Consider the following 27,133-nt stretch of genomic DNA (forward strand, 5'->3'; position numbering starts at 1 on the left):
AGTATTCAGCAATCTGATTACCGGGGTAGGCCAGTTCAGGCACCCTCGCCACTATTGCTAGTCTTGACTCGATCACTTAGTTTGTTAGTCTACAGCAGTCTGCATGAAGTGACTTCTACTTTCTTGGTGTAAGTTGTACATTTTGACCCATGCTTATTCAAATCCAATAACACTTGTTTTATCTTTTTTTTTAACCAAGAAGGGTTATGGTCATGTGTGACTTACAATTCTTTCCCAAACATCCTTTTCTTCTCAACGTATCTTCAGAAGATTTTGAATCTCAATCTCACATTTCCATCCAGAGGAGTACTTGGAAAGATCAATTAAATAAATTAAAATGCAAATGATTGCTTCATAAGGAGGACATAGCTTTAACCAACCAAAAGGACAGGCCTCCATCTGCTCTAGCTTGCTCCTTTTCTGTTCTTGTTAATAATTTTGTATTTATCTATCTTGTGATGCAATGGTGCATATGTGGAGGTCAGAGGAAGACATGTAGGAAACGACTTCCTGTTTACACCATGTGGATTCTGGGGCTGGAACTCAGGTCCTCAGGCTTGGCAACAAGTACCTAGACTGATTGAGCCATCTCTCTGGCCCAAATTCTTCTATTGTTCGTCTCTGTGCTTTACTGGTCATTTTGTTGAGTTCTGCTTCGTACATATGCCACCATCCTCATTCCTTCTTTTTCTTATTCCTCTTCATGAACTATATTGATAAACAGCAAATGTTTTCTGTTGCTGTGTGACAAATTACCAAGAGCATGGATGCTTATAACACTAGATCATTCTACATCAGATACCCAAGAACAACTTCTTCTGAGCTCCCTGCTTACGGTCTCACAGCACTGATGGCGGGTGGGCTGAACTCTAACCAGGCCCTGGAGCAGTGCTTCTCAACCTTCCTAATGCTGAGACCCTTTAATGCAGCTCCTCATGTTGTGACCCTTTAATGCAGCTCCTCATGTTGTGACCCTTTAATGCATTTCCTCATGTGTGGTTGGTTGGTGACCCTCAACCATAAAATTATTTTTGTTGCTACTTAATTTTGCTACTGTGTTGTGTTGTAAATATTTGATATGCAGGATATCTGGTATGTGACCCCAAATGGATTTCAACCCACATGTTGAGAACCGCTGACCCAGAGAAATATCTGCTGCCTTGTTAATTCAAAATGTTAGCAGAATTGAGATCCTAAGATTATGGGACAGAGGTTTCTATTTATTGCAGACTATTACCTATGGACTACCATTCTTATTGACTCTCCACATTCCATCCCACAGGTCTTTTCTAGCTTTACCACCATCACCTGTGTACACAAATTCGGGGGGGGGGGGGCTTATCCAACCAGAGAGTTTATTGTGATTTCTTCCAGAAGTATGGGTAAGGGGTTATTTACAGAATCATGAGTGACTCAAAGGCAGCTGCATCACCAAATAGCTCACCCCAGCTAGCAAATCTTGTTAAGGCTTTATTGCTTGGCGACATGTCCTCCATTTACAGGCCAGAAGATGACCTGCTTTTAAAGGGCTAATAGAATAGTATCACCTAAATGAGCTCTTTTGTTGTATATGGGAACATACAGGAGACATAGGTCATATCTTTGTGTTCCACTCACATTCAAAAGGGAAGAGACTACAGAAAGGTGAGATCATTGGAGGCCATTCTTAAAGTTTTGCCTACCACACTAATGTGCTATAATACAAAGTCTGATAGTACCTTTCAAAAGTTATTGATTGATACTGGTCGCAATGAAATATATTGTACTACTCATTGCATTATATATACACACACATGCACACACTGAAAAGGGGTGTTTGGGGAAAGTGCATTAATTCTTTTTGCAGTAAGTGACACTATTTAAAATTACATTACATTTCATTAGAGGAAAAGATGAATTTAAGACACAAAATTTATTGAAAAACAGTATTGTTTTTTAAAGAAGGTTGGTAAATGTGGTTACTTTGTATTTCCCTTTATGGAAATTCATTTGTAACTTCTGATGTACTGAAAACCTTGTCTATCAAAATTGGAATGATATACATATGGAATGACTAGTCTGCTTTTTATTATAATGGTATGTCTAGGCTTCCTTTCTCCACTATTCTCTTTATTATGCGTATATATGTATTCTGAATCAGTGTGGTCTTGTTCTTGTTGATGAGACCGAGTTTGGAGACAGCATTTCATTATGTAGCCCAGGCTAGCACTCCATTTGCAATTCTTTAGTCTACAGAGCACTGAGATTACATGCATGGAAGTATAAGTGAATGCCAGAATTGCTTTTATTATGGAAAAAAAAAAGGCTCAGGAATTCAATGTGAAATTACTAACAGGTGCATTTTGCCAAGCACAAATGACCGTTCATAGTAGTTATCGTGGTAGCCACAAGATGGCAGCACTAAAGTGAGTTTTGCCTGAAATGAAAGGCAGCCACAGATTGGAATATGAAGTGTATTAAATACAAGCATTTTATCTCAAATGTTTTATATTTTCTTATGATTGCTCATAAATGAAACCAATATTAATGTTGTATAGTTTAAAATGTTCGAGTTTCCTCAGTGTTCTTTTAGACATAGTCATAGTGACGTTTGTCTTCAAACTATGACTTTTTACTATCACCGTCATTTAACTGTTACACCGTTAAGTGGCTTTGGATCTGCTACACTTGGATATGAAACAGAACTTTCCCCTAACAACCTTGAGCCTGATGAAAACTTTCCAAGAGTGATTCCTTCAGGTCAATTAGTTTCTTAAAGAAACCATAATTGAAGTCAGGCATGTCCGGAAGTCTAGATTATCAGGAAATCAAGGCTGTCCTCAGCTATTTAAGAGAGTTCAGGGGCTGGACTACATGAGACTTTTTCTCATAAACCAAAACAGCCAACAAACTTACAATTGATTAACCAATGAGAATTAAACTGTCTAATTGCACCCTGCCCACCCTTTCCTGACAATATAGAGCTGAGGCGATTTTTCACTGGCACTGGACTTACTCTTTACACAAAAATGAAGACTATCAATTTTGCCTGTCATCACGGCTCCAGGACGCAGAACAGTGCCTGACATACAACAAGCCCTGAGCTCAAACTTGTCCACTAAATTAATAATGGAAAATGTTTTTGTATCTATCCCCATCAAGTATTTTTTTGTTAAAGATATTGCTAATATTTAGGTACATGTGATCTTTCTCTTCTGCACCGCCAAGTCAAAAACCTATCACCTCTGTAATTCTGGTTAGAGTCAACTGAGATGTACGTCAGCTCTGAAAGTCTACCTCCACAACATTGTACATGAAAAGGCAGATTCTTTTTAAAACAATCTTCCAATACCTTTAATTTTTACAGAAAATGAAAAATGATACAGCTGCCAGCCAATCTGTTCTTTCTTGCAACTGTATTTTCTGTGATCTCTCTGATTTCATACAACTGCCAGTTCTCTCATTAAAATCTAAGGTTGCTGCCCCAGATATTGGAACACCAACACTCTTATGATTCAGTTATGAAATGCTTGGCATGACAAGTGATTTTGTACATATTTGAAAGAACACATGATATGAGCATAACGAACATGCCTCTTCATTCACACAGCAGTTTATTCTGGCAATAAACTGTATTATTATTTTGTACCCATTCATATCGTTCTCTTTATAATGATATAATATAATATGGCATAGATTATTCAATGACATAGACTATCAGTTGTGCCTATGTGTAATTACAGCTAACTTCCTGTATTGAATCATTGTGAATAGATGCAAAGACAGATAATCCTACCTACCTTTGTCAGGAAAAAAAACTAGTTTCTTTATGTTGTAAAATTTGATGGGCATAATGTACCTTGCCTATTTCATTTTTGCTGTTTTCTGTGAGTAAAAACATTTTAAGGAAGTGAAAGCCCTGAGATTGTCTTATTGATAGGTCTCAAATCCAGCATAACAACTTCAAGGACTTCAAATACATTGGACATGTTTCTTTCTTTTACACATACTTGCCCTGATTTATGAACATAAAACTGAAAGTAACATGAGCATTTGACTCTTTTATGCTCATTTCAAGTTTTAAGTGTCCCACACCAACATTACAAAAATTGACTTGCCTGAATACACTTCGAGCTTTGTCCTGTTTATAACCAACTGACTTAAAATACCATTGAATTGAAATCCATCCGTTTTGCAAAGTAGTTAAGAGAAAGGCAGTAGCTAACCAATCATAATTGTCATATAGTGTTATAAAATAATGTATTTTGTGATAATTTAAATTTGAATCCATTAGCTTTAAGAAATGTTTAAGCTTGTAAAATTTGTCTCTGCCAGTGTTTTTAGTTCATTGAGAACAGCCAAATGAAAGAGTTATGTTACTATTAAATAGAGAGAGCAAATTTAAACTGTCAGTGACTACCAGCCAGCCATCTGGACTTCAACTCAGGAAGAAACCTCCAAGAACTGTATATTCAGATAAAGACCTATTTTCAAGTGTCTATGATTATCACTGAGGGACAAAGAATCTCCTTGTAGGTGTTTGGTCTTCTTGACAAAATAATTTTTAAATGGGCTTAAGAGGAGTTCAAAGACCTTTTAATGGAATAAGAGAAAGGGAATTGGGGAGGGCCAGGCAAGCAGGAGATCTGGGCAGCTGAGAGGTAGGAAATGGAGGAAGAGTAGAGGCAGAGTTAGGGGAGGGGATGAGAAGGCAGCAGCTGCAACTGCAGAAGCACCGTGGGAGACACTGTGAGCATAGGTAGAAAAGAAATGGTGAGGATGGCCAGAGCCTTTGGCCCTTGTTTGTCCTTTTAATTGAAAAGGCACGAAATTGTGTCCCTCTCAGTGTGATGTCTGCCTTTGGGGTAAAAGTATCACTCTGTCCTTTCCGATTAAACAAAGAGGAAATATTTAACCTTAGTTAGTTAAGAGTGGCTTCGAATTCAGGGCATGTCCCCAATCAGTGGGAGCAGGATCCATCCCTGGTGCATGAGCTGGCTTTCTGGAGCCCACTACCTATGGTGGGATGCCTGGCACAGCCTTGAGGCAGGGGGAGGGGCTTGGACCTGCCTCTACTGAATGTACCAGGCTCTGCTGACTCCCCACGGGAAGCTTGCCTTGGAGGAGGTGGGAATAGGGGGGTAAGTTGGGTGAGGGGAGGCTGGGTGTCAGGAAGAGGGAGGAGAGGGGGGATCTGTGGTTGGTATGTAAAATGAATAGAAAATTTCTTAATAATACAAAAAAAGAAAAAAAAAGAATTCAGGGCATGTCTAAAGTACAAATGAATAATAACTAATTTTATCTATTGCTGGCAGTTTGCCTTCCATTTTGTTACCTTTGGATCAGAAAGGAATAACTTACAACATACGTTGCTGTCACTGTACCTCTTGGTTTTGTGAATGTGGGGCCAGTTTAAAGACCCATGTCATTTGGTTTTGGTTCTTTTTTTTTTTTTTACTTTCAGTTAGTTTGAAGAAGCCTGTGGGGCTTCATCACTTACTCAAAGGCCAGCACTTGACAATAGGTCATTAGCAGACAATGGGATATTTTTCCATTCTAGTGGTTGACGTCTGTCTCTTTTAATTACTTTTAAATTCCCTGTTTACCAAGACATGACTGACCGCTGGTCATGCTGTTTGTTTCTAAGAAAATGTGCTGATATCCCTTTGTCTAAGATGAGCAAACAGCTTCAGAGTACATTTCACTCCCTTTCTTTCTACCCAGCTCTGTGTCCTCTTGAAAATGTTGAAGAGAGGGGAAATTCCTATAGGAGTGTGTACTTAAAGGATAAGGGTGGCCATTTAGATTAGAAACATACGTTAACTGCATTATGTCCAGGAGACCATAAGACCAAAATATCCAAACAATACTAAAAACAACACTAAAGACCATAGTCGGAACGTATGTGCTAGTTTAGCAAATCACTGATTACTTGCTTACTGTTGTCCTATCTGGATTGCTGAAAGCTGTGGATAACTGCTGAGTGTGGTTGTAAGGTGGATATTCAGAAGATGGAGATGACCAAAGGATTTATCTGTGCTGTGCTAGATACCGAAAAGCTAGTTTGTTTCTAATGTAAGAAATGTTTTCTCGGGGCTGAAGAGCTGACTCAGTTGGTAAGAGCATTTAGTGTACAAATATGAGGAACTGATTTCAGATCCTAGCACCCAGGTGAAAAAAACAAATGGCCTCCCATGTCTATAATTGCCATGGACTGGCCCATCGGGGCTACCACGACCGTAGGGGGACCAGAGCTTGGGTAGTCAGGAAGGCAAGGATTCGGCAAATAACAGACAGACAACACACTCAGAAGTGGTTTGAATCTGCTGCAATTTTACTTCTGCAAATCAGTAGTTTATATACAGAAAAGAAAACTATCAAGTCATACAAGGAACAACAAGAGCTGGGCAATAATTCAATTACATCATCTTTAAAAAACAGCAAGCACAGAATTATTAATCGGCGCTAGACATATCCCTTCACCCACAAGAACTTTATGACCCAAAGAGCGGTCTGTGCTTTTTAAACTTAGTACAGTCCCTAGACTTGTGTAGGCTTCTTGCGTCTGTGTCCTTCATCTTTATCTCAGCCGCTCGCTAGTTTATTATGCACTTCTACTTTTCTGGTTCTCATGACCCACTTAGCCAATTTGGATGTTGCAGATCCTCCCTAAGTCTTTCTTCAGTTCTTTTATCACATATCTTTTTTAATATAAAACCTTTTTACCTGTTGAAATATGGACTCTTGTACTTTTACTCCTGTAAGGGGAAGGGGTTCTGCTGTAGTCCTTAAGTTTCCCATGCTGAACTTCCTCAACAGAGGGGCCTGCCATCTGCCTCCTATGAGATAATGTTTTTCTGCCATAAATCACTTTAGTTGGGATTCCTAAAGGATTCCTAGTGGGTGATGTTCATTCCCTAGAAGTCCCTGAACTGTTATACTTCCTTTATCTAGCAGCTTGGGGTCTTAAAGGAATAGCTCATTCTGCTATATCTAAATAAGGTCCATGTCCAGCTTCCCTTTCCTCCATAGTTCACAACCCAAGCATTCAATAATTTTGGCTGTGTTTTATAGATTAATTAGAACATTATCAGAAAAGCAGTTATACAGAACCCATAGCCCAGGGAGGTCATGATCCGTGAAGCATGTCTCCTTCAAGAAGGAGGCATAACACGGGCACTCTGCCAGGGACCTCCAGGGAACTTAGTCCCGTGGGACACGTATCTCCCATCCGCTATTATTGACATAATTGTTCTTGTCACACAGACGACACTGGAGTTGGTGTGGCATATAATGCCACTGTTTGTGCACCAACACCTAAATGTGTGCCTATAGCACACATACGCCAAGTAGATGTGTGCCACATCACACATATACATATTGCAGTACAAACCACACACATAAAAAATAACTTCTTCTTGTGTGAGCCATTTACTCTCATGACACAACTAATTCATGAGTAGAAGCCCCCCTTTCCACATGTTAGAGTGCATGGGAATCCATCTCACTTGAGTGAAAAGGAAACCCTGCTTCAAGCGTAGTGCAGTACAAATGTAAGCAACTCAGACTAAATGGTGCTTTCTTTTATATGATAATACTATTTTTCCTTTGAATTTTTAAAAAATAAGTTTTTCATTTATTCAAAATATGCTCAGTGTCTGACCTTAAGACATTAAAAACTTTATTTACTTTTTTCTTATATTTTTATTATTTAAAACAATTTTAAATTTAAATGTATTTTCATCATATTCTTCCCATACCCCAAGTCTTTCCAGGTCCTCTCCCCCTCCCAAAACGACCCAACTTTAAGTGCTTTCTCAAAAACAGAACAAAAGAAAAACCCAATACAAAAAAAATCCCCCAAATCATTAAAACAGCACCCCAACAGAGAGAAAAAATACTGTAACCAAATAAAAGCACACACAAAATCTGTGGAGTCCATTATATGTTGATGGACTGACTACTCCTGAATATGAGGCCTATCCCAGAGTGGTGGATATACCCAGTGTCACACCATTGGAGAAAACTGATTTTCCATCTCCCAGTGGTATAAGTGACAGTTCAGTTGCTAACCTTTACCCTAGTATCTATGTATTCATTCATTCAATCATTTTATAAAATATAATAAGATAAAACAAAAACTATCACATCGACGTTGGACAGGACAAACCAACACTCGTTCTCACACTCAGGAGTCCCATAAAAATGCTAAACTGGAAGCCATTACAAACACACGCACACACACACACACACACACACACACACACACACACACACACACACACATATATATATATATATATATATATATATATATATATATATATATATATATATATGCTATGGAACTGGTGCAGACCCATTCAGGCTCTGTGCATGCTTCCTCAGTCTCTGAGAACTCATGAGGGACTTGCTCAGTTTGCCTGGAGGGACTTGTTCTCCTGGTGTCCTCCACCCGCTCTGGCTCTTCCACTCTTTCTGCCTCCTCTTCCAAGGGGAAAGATCTTATCTTCATTTAGTGCTATAAGCCCAAGGTCTAAAACACTACCACACATACAATGCATTTAAAAAGTTGTAATAAACTCACACATTTTTCTGCTACACTCTTCTAAATGTGTTAGCTTTTATTCTGGTAAAGTGAAAACAATTTTAAAAATCTATAGAACATACTACATGATAAATTCTCTTCATTGCATTATTTTAAATAATCTCACATCACTTCATCATGAATTCCTATGATGGTAGCATGTCCTCAGTAATCATAACTACTGAGTTTTGCTTAAAAATACAGTATTTGCATTTACAAAACAGAGTTATCTAGCTTAAACCTAAAAGTGGTTATTTGAAATATAAGGAAATATGGCTCATTGTCACATTAAAAAATAATAGTACAACACTGACTGTACGTTGCTACATATAGAAAAATTTGTAGGTTGATGCATGAATGGATTTAATAGTTTTTTAAAATTCTTTTATTTTTCAAAATTAAAATATAATTACATCATTTCTGCTCCACTTTTCTCCTCCCTAGCCTTCCCGTATACCCATTCTTGCTCTCCTTTAAATCCATAGTGTCTTTTCTCATTAACTGCTTTTACATGCATGTATGTGTATAATAACATATACATATATATTTCTAAACATAACCTACTCAGTCTGTATATCTTTACTTGTACGTAGGTGTATGTATTTTGTTAAACACATGTATACATTACTCAGCATTGTGTGCAGTTTAGAAAAATAAAGCACTATTTAAATGCTATTTCTCTTATCACAAGAAATACAACCTTCCTGAAATAAAAGAACTGAATACTCTTGACAGCCCTAGCACACACAATTAAATGGGCTACAATGTCATACGTGAGGCAAAGTTTTCACACTGTACCCCAATGGTGAGTTGCAGTGAATTTTTTTCCTTTATACATTTTTGAAGTGAATAAAGGTTTCAAGAGGATAATGAATACATCTAATAAAAGTTCCTTTTCACCGGGCAGTGGTGGAACACGCCTTTAAACCCAGCACTTGTGAAGCAGAGCCAGGTGAATCTCTGTGAGTTCGAGGCCAGCTTGGTCTACAAAGCAAGATTCAGGACAGGCACCAAAACTACACAGAGAAATCCTGTCTCGAAAACAAACAAACAAAAAAAAGTTCCTTTTCAGCCTATTTAGTCACTAATATTGGAAAATTATGCCCAGGCATATATAATGGAGCCAGTTACTCCTCGAGATATTTATGAACAGTGCTAACTTTAGAGCTACGGCTTTTGCTAAGGAAGTCACTGTTATTCCATTTCCCTAGAGAGCTTAGATGACAGAGCTTAAGCAATCAAATACTGTTGTTAAGTGGAAAAGGTGGTACTGACGAAAAGACTACCTCATTGTCATTGGAAATGTCAATCACCTAAAGATAACTTTTCTCAGAGTGTACTATCATGACAACTATTCCATAAAAAGTCATCTAAGAAGAGTGCAGCCCACAGCATTTTGTATCATTGAAAAAGGCAAATATTTTTACTAATAAAAATACATCATTCACATTTTAGAACATTAAAATAGTATTTTGTTTTTTTGTTTCCTTATGTTAGCAACAACAGAACTTCTGGCATGTCAAGGTGCTAAAATAATTAAAACCTAGATTAGGGATAAAATAATGAAGGTTTTTATTTTTAGGAAGCAATGTATATATCTCACTGGAACATAGACTAATAGTATGGATAACCGTCAATATTTTTCTGTGACCCATCTCTCAGACTGTAAGTAGGAGGATATTTGGTAACACTTGATTAGTCTATCTCTTTCTTTGTTAAATTATTTCACACCACTTCATCATACAATTCTAGAATAGTGAGTATATTATTATAAAACTGCAGTGCAATTATCTTACGTAGCAATCATTTTATTTTTTTTCCAAAATTAAAATATTTTCATCTTTTACTCCTTTTCTTTCCTCCCTCCAATCCATCACATGTTCTTCCTCCCCTTTACTCCCTCTTAAATTCATGGCCTCCTTTTCTTTGATTGTTATCTTACGCATTTGCATGCATAAATATACAAACACGACTGGTTCAGTTGCTTGTATGTATGTGTTTTCAGGCCTGATCGCTTGGTATTGGACAACCAGTTAACCAGCTCATTTCTGGGAAAGATGATTTCACTGGCTCTCAGTATTCCTTAATAGCCTTTATTCTTTATTCTTTATCTAGGGCTGAGGCCCAACAAGACTTTCCCCTTGCATGTTAGTGTGCTTATTACATACCTAACAATCTTAAGAATAGATTCTAGATAAAATTGAAAAGCCAAAGGACATTGATATTTACTGGTATCCTTTAGCATCTTTTTCATCACCTATTTCCAGACCTCAAAGAGAAGGGGGTCTTATGTATTGACAAGTGGGATCTTATCAGATAAAAATAGCCTGAATCTAGAGTTATATTCAAATTCTCTTCTTTTGCTTTTTAAAATTATCTTTAGACAAAACCGCAGAGCATGTTAACAGCAAAATTATCTCCAGTTAGTCCGTATTAGACTATGAGTCTGTGTAATAGCAAACCGAGTCTCTACTGCACTTGAGTGGGAGGAAAAATCGTGACTGACTTTATATAGAATAATCTTTCAAGGAGATATGAAGACAGGTGTTGTTGTTAGGAAGCTTCTGTTGTTCCATAAATGGGAACAATTCCCCAGATTTTCAGTTATCAGTCTTCCACAGAGGTTTTAATATCAGACAAGTCAGTTCTTCCATTTGAAAAAGATGAGTGAAGATGTGCATGGTTTCACCTTATGAAATTATGGGGCTTTGGAGGGTGGTGATTTTAAAAATGTGTATTGAAAGTATATTTGTTTCTTTCACCACCTCCAACACATACACAGGCATGGGCACACAGATAATTACTCACACATTAAATTCTTTAAAAAAAGATTTGAGAATTTGTATGATTCTGAACTTCTTGACATACTGTATTTGTCAACTGGATTGTACAGGTGAGGAAAATTTACAGAATTCTCTATGACACTAGTTAGAAAAATTTTAACATGAACATATATGTATTATATGTTATTTGAAATTTTAACTTCAAACACACAAAGGGGAGTTATAAAATAGGCATATCTGTCTCTCAATGCTGACAACATCTGTTGCAAGGATTATGGAACTGGTGCAAGAAATGAGTGTTTTCAAAATTGTCCAACAAATCAATAAAATAGTAGAGGGCCCATAAAGCACTAAACAGATTTTAGTACAATGGTTCTCAACCTTCCTAATGCTGCAACAATTTAATACAGTTCCTCAGTTTGTGGTGACCTCATACCATAAAATTATTTTCGCTGGTATTTCATGACTGTAATTTTGCTACTGCCATGAATTGTAATGTAAAAATCTGTGTGTTCCGATGGTCTTAGGCTGTGAAAGGGTTGTTTGACCCCCAAAGGGTCAACACACAAGTTGAGAACCGCTGTTCTAGCTGAACTTTAAGATAATAAAATGGAACGCAGATTTTAGAGTGTCTCAAAACTGGGCAGTTTTGCTTAAAATGCACTTTTCTGTAATTATTTTTGGCACAGTATTTTTAAAGTAAAAAAAAATCACAAATAGATAATTTTGTCTTAACATTTTTCATGACTTGATGTAATTTCCTAACTCCTCCATCTATAAAAGTTGAATATCCAGATGCTAAAGACTGCATGCACATTGTTTTGTAAACTGTTTGGGCTGCATAATGAAAATACTCCCAAATCACTCTCACACTCCTTTAAATCAGGAGGTACACTGAGGTGTGTGTCATGTTTTGCATTCAGTTGGCAATGATACGAAGAATCTACCTGTAATCTTCTATTCTAACTTCATAATGACATTGGTGGAAACACTGAGACACAAAGAAGTTTGATTATTTATTCTAAGCTACACATCAACTGATTAATGGAGTCATGTCTGAAACCATATCCTTTTGTGCCCAGTCTAATGGCCTATGTGTTACAAAATAGGATTTTTAATGTGATATATTTAAAATGTAAATTATGCAATTCAATTTGTCCACTGAATTTTCTGTATTTGTCACACATTTTCATTGGTTCTGATAGCCTGTTTTGTATAGGTATTGTTGCTAACTGATGTCTTAAATACATTTTCTAGTAATCTCTTATACACCAGTGCCGCAGACTGCTTTTTCTTAATGTGGAATTGCAAAACCAGAAAGACTAATCAATCCTTTAACTCCAAAGTAGTGTTTTTGTTCATTTCTCTCCTTATCCAGGAGTGCCTAGAGCTGCAAAATGAAGAATCGTTGGAGAGATGAGGAGCTAAGAGTTCATTCGGTTGTCCAGATGTATCCAAGTACCCCGTTATTTGGCAATAAATACATCTGGGCAACTGATTGAATTTTTCGCTTTTCTTGACTCAGCTGGAACCTCTACAACATGCAAGGCCTGCTACACAGCCCAGAGTGTATGATTTCTTAATCAAATGAGACAGGGAGCAAGAATTCCCTGTGAATGAAGGGAGTTCATTGTAAACCTAAGGGGTAAATGCATTTTTGTATACAGCTACATTGGATTTATTGTATGTACCTTCACAAAGTTAAAGGGAATTTTGTTTCCAGTTTGTAAAATTAACAATGAACAGAAAAGTATTCTCAGCAGTGATGCCTTTCAAGCGCCTATATTCCAGTGTAAAATAATTGTATATTTGTGATTAATACTAGCTAGGATAGCCTCAAATCTATGGATACACACAGCTATAAATCTGTCTGACATATTTTCTCTAGTTACTCCTATTCTTATTGTGCAATTCCATTTCATTCACAGCAATGACACATGCCTGATACGTTATTGCCTGTTGGTTGTGCTAGAATGTAAGTCCTATGAGAGCAGAGTCATTTCTACCTTGCTTTTCACCATGTAGACAGCATCTGGCAAAGCACCTAGCATATAATGGGCAATCAATAAATGTTTGAACACACAGAAATTTGGGTGTACAGTTTTCAGTCTTGCAAGTCAGTTGGAATTGGTCTCCAACACACACATTAACATATGGTTTCTCCTTTAGTTCTGCTCTTTCAGAGCCTGTAGTTTATTTTGCTGTAAGGATACTTAGGCCGAGATCATTTAGGCAGAATTCTGCTACCACCTATGGAGAAACAGCTTCAGACTGCTGGGCATGCTGCCCACTGTGACAGATTTCCTCAACGTTTGTTACTACAACTGTGGAATGATTTGCAATAGCAACTTGAGTTCTATTAATTTGGGAACTATTTTTGGAGCATTATTTTAGGTGAATGGTCTTGCTGTAAAAAAAATAAACTTATCATCTTAGATGCTTGTTGATTTGAGGAGTTCAGTATTCTAGAGTCTTGTTAAATTTTATTACAATAACTGCTTTCATGTGGGCCTGAGGACGTGGTTCGTACACGAGGCCTAGGCCATCCCAACACCACAAAACAAAAGACAAACCTCATATAACAAGCAGAAGAATTTAGAAAACACAAATAAGGAGAAAATGTTTCATTTGCAGACTAAGTACAAGAGGGAAAGTTCTATTTGCCTCCATACTCAGTAGTATTTTCTGGACAGGAGAGTGGGGGAGTGAAAGTATAGGTAAGAAATGCTTTCAAATGGAATAATCATGTTAATGTTATGAGATCTAATGAAATGTCCACAAAGACCCAAGTACCATTCTCCGAATGCTGCCACCTCAGTTTTCAAATGAGAAATTATAAAGTCTCCTAATATATTTAATTACATTGTCAGAAGTATGATATTTTCCTCTTGCCACACTACTGGAAAGCGTCCAGTTTTAGGTCTGTGCGACTACATTCTAGCGAAAGCCTAGCAGAAATGCAATAAGCTAACTGTCTTAAGTCCGGAGTATAGATCCCTTACCTGACTTATTAAGGGAGTTTTCCTTTCCACTGATGTCTGTTAGCCAGAGGTTCTTTTGCCTGGTATAAAATAACATTTTCTGAAAGAGCAGATTGCTGAACAGGGAAGAGTTTTGAAATTGCCTCTGTTGAAGGTTGTTCTAAAGAGCATCAACTGTCAAGCTCGTCAAAGTGACTTAAATATAGACCTTTCTGAAGACAAGAAACCAGATCATCGGATCCCTTATCATTTTTCAGCCTCAAAAGTTCTGTGAATTCAAGCTTGTAGAAGTAATTAGGACCTCAGAATTGAAAATATAGTGTTTGTCTTTGTTTAATTTCAGAGAATGCATTTCTTACAATATTAGAAGAATCTATATTACCATGAAGTCTCTGGAAAATTTTCCATCAAATCATAAAGAATTACATGATGTGACTATTCATGGCAAACATGGATTTTTAGGATGAAAAGTGTGTGCTTTATTACAAAATCTCTATAGAACGTTTAAAATTGAAAGGAACATTCATGCATTATGCCTTAGGCCTAAGGATAATTTTTGGATTGCATGAGTAGTCCCCAAACTGTTATAAATCTGTACATGATTATTTTCTTCACAGGAGCAATCTGAACATTTGTGACTAATTCATTTTGATATAGCCATCTGCTAAAAGTTGACAGCATGTAATAATCAGAAGGAAGATTTCGTTAACATTTTACTGAAGTCTTGTCAGTTTTATATGTATATATAGTAAATGATGATAATATTCACCACTATTACCTTCTTCTATCCCCTCTCACTCCTGCAGCTCATCTTCTTTTCTACTAGTTCCTCTTCTTTTGGGTTTTATTCTGGGAACAGGCCTTGGGAAGGTAGCAACAACTGCGTTGTCTCACTGATTATTTTGGGACTTGCCTAATATAATGGATAAGGCACTGGTCTCCTCATTACATTGGCCATGTCATATACAGAAGGGCATTTCACAGCACTCCTACCTTGCCTCTGGTTTCTGATCTTTATTCTCCTTTCCATGATGTTCCAGAGGGAAAACCTTTTCAATTATGACATACAGTTTTTGAGCATTGAAAACTGACAAAATCAAACCTTCAAATGCAATGTTACATATTCAGTTCTTAAATAATTTATCATACACAGTCAGACAGGGGTGGGTAAAACAACTTAGTCAGTAAAGGCGCCTACAACCAATCACAATGATCTGAGCTCAATCCTCAGGACCCGCATGATGGAAGGAGAGAAGTGACTTCTGCTAATTTCCCATGACCTCCACAACTCTTTGATGGCCTGCATGTGAGTGTGCAAACACACACACACACACACACACACACACACACACACATACACAAAGACAAAATAAACTAAATGGAATTTTTAAAAGTCACACAAGAATCATCTGTTAACTGTATATTCTACAGCCTAATAAGAATTCCATGTCAGATTTATTCTCTTCTATATGGGTAAAAAAATAATGTGCTATATCACCATGGTTACCATACAGATTTTTCCACAATTCTAAAGGTAAAAACCAATCTGAAAGGGTTAGTTTCAGAGGGTGTAGGAAAAAAACAAAATCAAGTTTTACAATGAAGTTCTAAAGTTCTTTCTTCTTCAAATATAATATGTATAAAATCACAAGTCCATCCTTTACCATTCGGTAAGATTCTATTCTTTTTAATTTTCCATCTTCAACTTTTCCAAGTCTCACTTACCCCTCTCCTTAATCAACTATTTTACACACTATACTTGGCTAATTAACTGAAATGGAAAGATACACACACACACACACACACACACACACACACACACACACACACCCCTGCATGAAGGTGCCAGCCTTTATTCCTAAAAATGTTTTAACTTTATTTTCTCATTATTCTTCAAGGTAATTACTGGTTATGGCTTTAAGTATTTTGGTGAATGATCTGGATTTTGACAGTTGGAAATTTGTTTCTGAATATTTAATGGCAATTTTATTTTGGATCAATTATTTTCAAGTGTTCACGATTTTTATGACCTATGCTGATAACAGGCATAACTTATTAACATATAAGCAAAGGATTAATAAGCAATATTTAAATATAATGTTCAGTGTTTCAGTGTTTGGATTTATGTTCAAGATTCTCATTAATTATTATCCACTATAAAATAATACTACTAAAAACTTATGGAAATCAATATTTGTCCCTGATTTTGACCTACCAAAATCTGTTAATGATACTTAAAGATCCATCAATGACTTAGAGACAGCATGGAAATGTCTGTGATTCATGCTGCATGAAGAAATAAGAAATTGATATGAGGAGGTAATGGTAGTGAATTCACTCCTGTAATTTAGCCTCCTATTATTACTCCATACTTGAGAAAACAAATTAGTTTCAGGTTATTTTTTCTCCTGTCCTCTCACACACTTGTGCTGAAATGCCCACAGTTTCTTTGGGAGATTCTACTTAGAAGGTAGTCAATTTGTTAATTATCTTAAACGGAGTTTATAAAACTTCAACAAACACAATATATATAAACTACATAAAATGGAACTTACAGTGTTATTCTGTGTTCTCAAACTATTTAATGCCCCTCTCTCTTACACACATTTAAACACTCACAAACACACACTCACATAAACACACTCACACATGTCTCCTCATTGCCAAATTGTTACTTGCAACTTGAAAAACTCAACATTCTTGACTCTTGAAATCTCTTTATAAATTTACAAAGAATACAGTTATTAGTTATGTGTTTGGTGTGGCAAGAAAGTGTAGTCAAATCCAAACTCAGAAACTCAGAAAAGGCAGACTAGAGAAGAGATTGCTTTGACCTCTCTGTTCTCAGTTATGAATCTCTATGAAGAAAAAAACCATGTTAATCACAAGGACTTACACTATTTCCTCAATGTCAGTGTAAAGATGGATAGTGGCAGACTCCACTCAGCAAAGACGCATTTTTGTACAATTTAATTCTTAACCAACATACCGATTATAGTCATTTAAACATACCGAATATAGTAATAAGTGATGAGTAGTTCAATACACAAATACTTTGTGATATCACAAAAAAATCCTTTGAAAGACAACTTATGGAAACAAAAAGCATCCACTCCGAAATTCTTTTATGAATTTCTTGAAGTTACAGTGTCACCTCTCAATCCACAAAAGAAGCTAAGAGTGTTGTTTCAATCATCTAATACAACTGACCTTCAGTTTTCAATGTTCAATACTGCCTCACCTGCTTGGGCTGTAACATTTCATTAATTCGCTACTAATTAGTTATTACATAGAGTGACTATTTAATATGGTAAACTTGACTGATGTTTATTTGAGTATAAACCAGTTACTGCTGCCCTCTGGTGAGTATTGTTGGTTAATGCAAAAGTATAAATAGAACTGCCTATATAAATGCAGATTGCTTCATTTGGGAAAAAAAGAAAACTGAAAGTGTAAAAAATACATTCATGGTATATAAATTCTTGAAATGTGTTATAGTTTTTAGAAAACTTTTAATTTTAGAAATGCAAATGTATTTTAAATTGTATATGTTTTCCCAATGATTTCCAAATCTCAAGGATCTATTCATATCTCCTTTCTCAAAACACTGATTTGAAGCTCGGTATACCCTAACAGGAATCTGCAGCAAAGCCACACATCACTAGACCCTAGATGAGCCTGTAAATAAGTGAAAAAATTTGTTCCTACCTGCTTTTTATTGCTTCTGTATAACATGTTTACCTCTTCAGTAAATGGATTACTGACTTTCTTATCACTAAATAAGTGCATTTGAGTTTATTTAATTGTTTGATATGCAAGTTATGTGCAATTTTAACTAATGTTCTTTTCTTTTTCTTTTTTTTCTCTCCTCAGGGAATGAAACCAGTCTGTTAATTTCCAAATTCTCACTTTGAACCTCTGGTTGCTTAAGACTGAAGCAATCATGGTGAACCTGAGCAACGCGGTGCACTCCTTCCTGTAAGGATTCTATTATTTATTTTAATCGAACAGCAAAATTACTTTTATGATTGTTTGCTCGATGATATAAAAATGCTTGCATATGATCAGGCAACTCTATGACTTGTATCAAAAAAGATTAATATTTCCTATTTAAAGATAATAAATGAGGAAAAGGGATAATCAGGCATCTAATTAAACTTAAAGCTCATAATATGGGGATAATAGCCTCAGTTCAAATAATTCATTTTTTTGTGGTTGCTTTTATCATGGGTGAAGTTTAAAGAGTTTCTTTCCTGTATGAACTGAACAATTAAGACAATCAAATGGCTGTTAATTATGGCACAGCATACCTATAATACTGACACCAAGGTGACTGAGACAGGATGGTTACAAGATTAGGGTCAGCTTAGGATAGATAGATGCTGAACTAGAGAAAAAGAGAGAAGGAGAGAAGGGGGTGTTATTATTAGCATCTGATTTGTAAAGATAATGGAGGCTACTAGAGATCAGAAGGCAGAGATTGAGGACATAGCTGGACAGAGCAGAACACTGTGATCCTGGAATGAGCCAGTAGTTGAATTCAATAGAATACAATATGAAGGAGTAGGTAAAAATTAGACACTGGAAATCTCACCTAACGCAATCCTACTATTTGAGGAGTAGAATGTGTAAACTCTGAGCAGTATAGCTGAGAAGTCCTGAATCCCTTTACTCCTTTGAAATAACTGAAAATAATAGATAGATAGATAGTTAGATAGATAGACAGACAGATAGATAGATAGATAGATAGATAGATAGATAGATAGATAGGTCTCATCCAAAAACAGTCATTCACAAATCATAGTTTCAAACGAAATTTTGAACGTGATTCTTTATCATTTTTATCAGGCAAGATGAGTGTGTTGGTTTTGTTGGACACGCTTTAGGAGATCACATCCTGAGAGAACATTTGTGTTTCTAACTTAAATAAATCTCATCACTATGAGATAAATTAATTTGAAATTTACAAAAGTGAAATGTCCACATTTCCCTTGTCTTATAATGCCACCTAGCTTGAGATTCCTACTAGCAGACTCTGTCCAAGGACCAATAAAAATATGTATCTAAAATTTAATTCCTGACTCTGCCCATGGGAATCAATCATCTGCATACATTACTCTTAAGCTTAGAGTAAGTCCCAGAAAACCAAGGACACAAATGAGGAAGGCAGTAAAAGCATGAAATTTAAAGCACTAAACAAGAAACTGACAACTAGCAGAAAGTCACTTTGCAAATACGGGAGCTTGGACATACTTCTAAAAAGAAATGAATGTGTACTATTATCACAGTATATTTCAAAACACATTCATAAAATTGTTCTGACAATATCTTACACTTCCTTTTCAATTTAGATCAACTTCCACTATTCTTGTCTGGTTACCAGATCCATTAAGAAAACCTCCCTTTATTTCTCTCACAGCTTTCTTAAAGAAGCGCGCAAAGAAAATAATATTTTGAAGATATAAAGAATAAAACACGAAGTAGGCCTCTGAAAGATAAATACCACATATTTTCTCTCATTTGGAGAGACTCATTTTCATAGATCCACATAATCGCATATGAACAGATGACACGAAAATAGAAACAAAACCATCCAGGGGGACAAAGGGGACTAAAGGGGACAGGAGAGCAAAGGAAATGTCTTGAGGAAATGAGGGGGAGCCATACTTGTTTTAAAATGATCTTAAGTAAGCCAACACAACAAAATAAAAGAAAAATCATAAACTATTCCACCACGTTAAATGACAGTGTGCTTTGGGACGCAAGTGAACTTTTAAAATAGTCTGAAATCAGACCTTATGATGGCCCCTGGTCCTGTCAGTTACTTGGCTATATTGGCTTGAGAAAGTGTCATTTCCTTTTTAAAGTCCATTCTTTTTTCACCTATGTAATGCTAATAAGTCAGTACTGAACTCAAGTGGGTTTTAATTGTAATCAAATCTGATTATACGTATATATTTTGTTACACTAAGTGCCTAACTCCGAGCAATCACTCAGGAAAAGTTCAATGATAAAAATTGAAATGATGAGAACGGAGGTAGTCATGGTCAAGGTAGTGGTGGGGGAGGCTATTGTTTATTATAAGTGGTATATTGTGTGTAAGCAAAGCCTGATGTTCTTTTCTTTTCTTTTCTGTTTCTTTTCAGTGTGCACCTAATTGGCCTATTGGTTTGGCAATTCGATATTTCCATAAGTCCAGTAGCAGCTATAGTAACTGACATTTTTAATTCCTCCGATGGTGGACGCTTGTTTCAGTTTCCAGACGGGGTACAAAACTGGCCAGCACTTTCAATCGTCGTGATTATAATCATGACTATAGGGGGCAACATTCTCGTTATCATGGCAGTAAGCATGGAGAAGAAACTGCACAATGCAACCAATTACTTCTTAATGTCCCTAGCCATTGCAGATATGCTGGTGGGACTACTTGTCATGCCCCTGTCTCTGCTTGCAATTCTTTATGGTGAGTACAATTACATTCATTTCGCAGACTCACGTTGGTCCTTAAGTTTGTGCTAAGCCTCATAGGACTCATCTGTACAATTAATTAATCGATCTATAGAACTTGGAAACCAAAGTTTAAAAACAAAATGTAAGTGAGAAGAAATTGATCGCATGTGTTGAGGATTACGAAATAAAATTGTAGCCGAGTTTTCAAGACTCCAAACAGCTCTTTTATGATATATTGAAATTATGCATGAGTACCTTACTCCTCAAAGTCATTTGCAAAGAAAATAATGAATAACCATACAGAGTGGGATAATAGCAAAACGTCACTCCACCTGTATTTTTGCCAGTATATTTACTGTAAGTCCCATCTCTAATACATAAAAAGAAAATCAAACTTATCTTCTTCAATAAATTTATTTTAAGAAATGTTTCTGGGCCATTTATAATTGAATCCACTTGCTTTACAGAACTACTCACTGCTATGGCCCCAGCATAAGTAATTTTTTTTATGTTGACAAAGTAGTTGGTATAAAATGGGCACTCAAAAACAGTTGCTCTTTTTCTTCCTGTAGTTTATAATTCATATTTTTATAAGGAGAGAAGGTATAAAAATTAATTTCTGAGCATATAAATACAAGCTCATATCACAACCATAAAATTCAGCTTCTATAATGATTTTTGAGAAGCTTCAATCCGTTGTTTGATTTTTCTGCCATCTCTTTCCTTTTTTAATCTAGGTTTGGTTTTGGCGAGTACTTATAATAAAAAAATCAAAATCACATAAAATTCTGGTCAATAACACTGGATGCTCTTCCAGAAGCTGCACGTTCTTTTCCCAGCATCTACATGGCAGCTCCCAACTATTTATGACCGTAGTCTCAGGAGACCCAGTGTCCTCTGGCACTATGGCATGCATCTGGTACCTAGACATACATATAGGCAAAACACTCATACGTACACAGTAAAAATTAAACTTTTAGAAACATTAGTATTAAATATTAGTTAATCAATTAAAACTCACATGCTCTTCCTGCCTCAGGCTCCCACATAACTGGCACCACAGGTATATGCCACTACACTTAGCTTTCTATAAGTGTCTTTACTACAAAATTTGAGATCCCAGTTCCAATTTATTTGTTAATATGTGGAGAGTTCAGTTTAATTTTAATTGTTAATCATCTTCTTGTAGAGTAAAAGAAAGAAATCCAGTTAGTTCCCTGAAATGTATAATGGAATTAGACAGAAAAAAGTTATTAAAATAATATCTAGTGTAAAACTCATAAAAGAAGAACAATGTGTTTAAAATGTAATCTCTCATGACACTTAAAAATTAATTAGCCTCTCTGAAGTCTACAGTGACAATACCTAATCATATCAGTTATTTATTCCAGAAGGCGTTCTTAGGGAATAGGTTTTTACTATCTCCACTGAGTGTCAGTGGCATATTTACCTCAAAGCACCAGCATTTCACCTCTCACTGGTCCAATATCATTAAGAAGAAGTCACAGAAACGAAGTGAAACAGCAATTTCAAAGGTAAGATTCTACTGTGAGCTCCTTATTGAACGCTTTCCTGAGTTAGATGAAGAGAAAGCTATAAAAATTTCAAAAATGGCATAACAAAGGTTAAAAAAAAAGAGCATTATTAGGAAGACTAAGATTGACCTAATAACATGGTTTAAAACGTACGTTCCTAAAAGTTTCCAAGATGAGCTTCAGGTCACAGACTTAAAAGTGTGCATAAGTCTCAAGTAAAATGAACTTCCTGGAGGTAGAAAGGAGTGAAAAAAAAGAAAGAAAGAACTGATATTTGAAGAAAAAGGACAGTGAAAGGGTATAGAGAGAAAAAGGTATTTACATGACAAAATGTTATGTGTAAGGACCATCAAATCTCCCCATACTGCCCTCCACTGTTCACCAAAAGTCCTGGAAAGAAGTCACACTTTGCTACCTTTGAGAAGATGCTCTTGACTTTAAAATCTTAAAAATCAGCAGCAGACAAAGATGCAAATATCCCTCATTTGTCTCATGCATGAGCATAGTAGACAATCACAGTATAAGAAAGTCACTGCAAATTTCGTCATATTATGTCAGACCCAGAAAAACAAGTATCATTTAGTCCCTCTCAGATGAGGAGTCCAGAGTTTATTAAATGACAAGAAGCCAGCATTCACTGTGAAGAATTAGAGGTGAATATGATCAAAGTTATATATATATATATATATATATATATATATATATATATATATCGTAGTCTATTTTGTATAATAAATACATACTAATAAAACTCAAACAGAAGAAAACACTTAAAATAATTAAATACATTAAAATATGAAAATACTTTGAAATAGCAACCTGATAATTAGGAATAGAACTAATTTTTCCTTTTGAAAAGTTGTTTTTAAATAGTGCCATGAGAAGCAGTGATTTATTATGGCTAAAGTATTAGGATGGAAAAAATATACAAAACAAGCAGTGGTTAAAGTAGACATTTTGATATCTGACAAAATCAATTTCAAATAAAAACAGTAAGATGTTTAATGATAAAAGACACAATTAACAGTGAATATGTATCAGGTGAGAAAATCTTTGCATTCTACCATAACTATGAACTTTATAAAGAAAATATTCAAAAAAGGGAACGATTAGAAGGTATCATACTCAATACAATGGAGACTGGAGAAGGGGAGAAGGGGTGCATGATGGTATATACCTCTAATGTCATCATTCAGGAGGCTAATGCACATAATCACCATCAGTTCAAGACTATGCTGGCTTACATAGTGAGTTCAATGCCAGCCTGAACTATATGGTGAGACTTTCTCAAGAGAGTGGGTGGGAGTGAGACAAAATAAATATGAGTGCAGATCTTATGGTGTGATATATATTGAGCTTAGCATATTTATAAAGAGCGTATCTTCTTCCATATGCATGAAGCATTCACAAACATTAATTATTGTCAGCGCCTGCACTTACTTACCGGGCCAAGGTCACCTGATATGGCCAGGGGAATGAAATCAGGCCAGGTTGGAGGGAACTACAGCACAACTGATGCTGAGACAATTTTATTGAGAGCAATGAGACTCTTTATACTTTTGTCAGAAACAGAAGACAATGACAATTGCCAGGATCAATACAGTTGTAGCTGCCAGGAGACAGTGAAGTTTGCAAGTCATACAGCGTACACAAGACTAATGTCTAAGACCAATTGTCCTAGTTTCCATGCTTCCTTGACTACTAAGGGAACACACAGAAACACAAAGCATTCTGAACGCTTCACTACCTGAAGGAGTGCATCGGTTTCTCGGGAACTGGAAGGCACATTGAGCCCAGGAGCCATGGATTCTAACCTGGAAAACCTAAAACACATGCCTCTCAAAACAGCTAGGCAAATCCAACTCCATGGTTTCCTGCAAATTATAGATTAGGCCAAAAAGAGGTCACTATAAAAATATAAGTATTACAAAAGTACTTTTTAATAACAAAGTAATAATGCTAGAAAGTACTAACAACAAAGTTTTAAGACCATTTAATCTTGAAGTTATAAAACAAGTTTAAACATTTTGTTGTTGATTCGAGACAGGGTTTCTCTGGTAGCCTTGGCTTTCCAGGAATTTAAAGTTTGCTAACAAAAGTATCACATGTAATAACTATGGGTTATACTTAGATAGTAATCAGAGGAAAATTTATACAGCTGTTCACATTTATGGTGAAACATTAAAACACACAAATAAATTGTCATTATAGCAACTCTGGAGAATCACAAAAACAAAGAAAGGTAAAGAATTAATTCAAAGACAGATAATAGAAGTAATTGATTGGACAAAGAATATAAAAATAAATATATTCAAATTAGAAATGAAAATCTGTTTTTTTAAAAGATATATTTCAAAAATGAAAAATTTTAGTCAATTTAAACAAGGACAAAGAGAGATTATATAGATATAAAACAGTATAGCAATGGAGTAATAACCAAAAAATTATTTTTAAGAACTTTAGATTGTAGAATTCTATGAACATCAATTAAAATGAAAATCCAGACTAATAAAATTTACTCTCTCACATATAAAAATTAGCAAAGCAGTTTCTGCAGAAGAATAAACTGGTCAGAAAGGACTCCATAATTAAACACCACTAGTTTCACTGGGCAATTCAGACTTTGAAAGATCAGATATTCATAATATTCCAAGCATTACTTCAGAGCATTAAGAACAAGAATTTTGAATAAAATGGAAAGAACCTATTTGAAATTAATATAATGATCACACTGATGTGAGTAATATAAAAAAATTAAGAACCCAAATAATTTTAAAACACCTTCACAAAATTATATAATCAATTCAAGGATAAAGAAAATTGTAAATAATTGAAATTTCAATTTTACATTTGATTCCATCATTGATACATGACATATTCTGAGATGATTTTCTGTGTGTTCTAAAATTTTACATATATCCATATACTAAAAATTTTTTAAAGCTGAATTTCTTTTTTTTTTTTTTTTTGGTTTTTCGAGACAGGGTTTCTCTGTGTAGCTTTGCGCCTTTCCTGGAACTCACTTGGTAGCCCAGGCTGGCCTCGAACTCACAGAGATCCGCCTGGCTCTGCCTCCCAAGTGCTGGGATTAAAGGTGTGCGCCACCACCGCCCGGCTAAAGCTGAATTTCTTATTATTGTATATGAAATTAGAAAATTGAAAAAAAAAGAGAAGGAAATAATGAAATGTATGTTATTTGACTAATGTTCATGAGGATATCAAAAGATTGAAAAAGCCAGAGCAATGTAGGATACCAGGAGAATAAGTCCCCCTAAAACATAATGATCAAAGCTCATATGAACACACAGAGACTGAGGCAGCATGCACAGGACCTGCACAGGTCTGCACCAGATGGGGTCCTAGAGCTGAAAAAAGACCAGGACACATGCCTCCATCCCTAACCCAGAAGCTATCTCTAATTGATAATCATTTGCAGATGAAAATTTAGTTTCCTCCAAGGAAGTCTTACTGGGGAAACTACTCTTAAGGGTAGGCTGCATGGCTAGCAGTAGACGGCCAACAGAAGATGAATTCAATTGCATCTTTGGAGGTTACTTGTCTCATAACATCTTGTCAGGGCTCATTTTTTTAATTTTATCCTACTGTTTTAAATTTTTATTTAATTCATATTTTTATCCTCTCTTTTTATTCTACAGCTCCTTTATGTATTTATTATGGCTTCCAGTTTAGTGTTTTTAAAGGATTCCTGAATGCAGGACAAGTGGTTCTCTCTTCCTTGGGCTTTTTTCTCCTGTTTGTTTTGTCCTATTTTGATGTGTTAGTTTTTGTGTTATGTTATATTATATTATATTATATTATATTATATTATATTATATTATACTATACTATACTATATTATATTATATTATATTATATTATATTATATTATAATCCCGTAGAAGCCTGTTTGTTTTCTAATAAGAGACAGAAAACGGTTTCATTCAGATAGGAGGGAGGTGGAGAAGGTAGAGTAGATTAGAGAGGGGGAACCAAAATTGGGATATATTATGTGAGACAAAAATCTGTTTTCAATAAAAGGAGAAAATAATATTCATGTCATTCTAAATTTCTAAAGATAGATGTCAGACAGGTAGATGATAGATAAATTTCTATACATATGAATAGGAACACTTGAACTTATTTCCTAGCTCAGTCCACAAAGTATAATGATGAACACAAATAGCAAGATAGTCACCTTGAAGAAATGACTGATCTAGGGATGGGAAGAAAAATTACAATACACCGGGAAGATCTTTAGCCTGAAAATTAAGGATATTTAAGTTTATGGGGATGTGGCTTAGTGGTAGAAAGTTTGCACTGAATTCTATCTCTGCAAAAATAAAAAGTCTATGGCAGGAAAATACATATTCACCAAGAACTAGATCATTAGAATCACAAAGAAAAGAATTTTGCAAGTTCTTATTTTACAAGTTCATATACAAAAATAATTTGTGTTTCTATATACCAGCAAGAGAAATTGGAAAACAAATTGAAGATTACTGTTTGCAATATAATGAAAACAAATCAGAGGTATAAATCTACTAAAATATGTAATAGAGGTATATGAAGAAAATTAAAACTACTATAAAAGATAAATTTAAGTAGTCTAAAAAAGTAAGAGACTTATCTTTATTATAATTGGACAAGTCACTCCTCTAAAGGTATTAATCCTCCTTGAAATGATTTACAAATTCAGTTCAGTTTTGATAAAAAAAATCTGCATATTTGAGAGGTTTAAATACAAAAGATAATTTAAATATTACTGAAACATAAAGGAATAGAGGAGCCAAAACAATTTTGAAAATAAAGTGACTTGGG

At 35.5% G+C, this 27,133-nt stretch overlaps 1 protein-coding gene across 2 annotated transcripts in view; it reads left to right on the top strand.

Moving 5' to 3' along the window:
- Positions 1–27,133, top strand: part of Htr2c (5-hydroxytryptamine receptor 2C) — a 221,730-nt gene that overhangs the window by 95,568 nt on the left and 99,029 nt on the right. For both annotated transcript variants that reach the window (XM_052737768.1, XM_052737758.1), the window contains exons 3-4: positions 18,204–18,308; positions 20,477–20,793. In XM_052737768.1, coding sequence (XP_052593728.1) covers positions 18,274–18,308; positions 20,477–20,793 — 352 coding nt within the window. In that variant the 5' untranslated portion in view covers positions 18,204–18,273. The remainder of the gene's footprint in view (positions 1–18,203; positions 18,309–20,476; positions 20,794–27,133) is intronic.

The sequence above is a fragment of the Peromyscus californicus genome, unplaced genomic scaffold, assembly GCF_007827085.1.
Source record: "Peromyscus californicus insignis strain IS unplaced genomic scaffold, ASM782708v3 Scaffold_10__1_contigs__length_136768540, whole genome shotgun sequence".
In the NCBI taxonomy this organism is placed as follows: domain Eukaryota; kingdom Metazoa; phylum Chordata; class Mammalia; order Rodentia; family Cricetidae; genus Peromyscus; species Peromyscus californicus.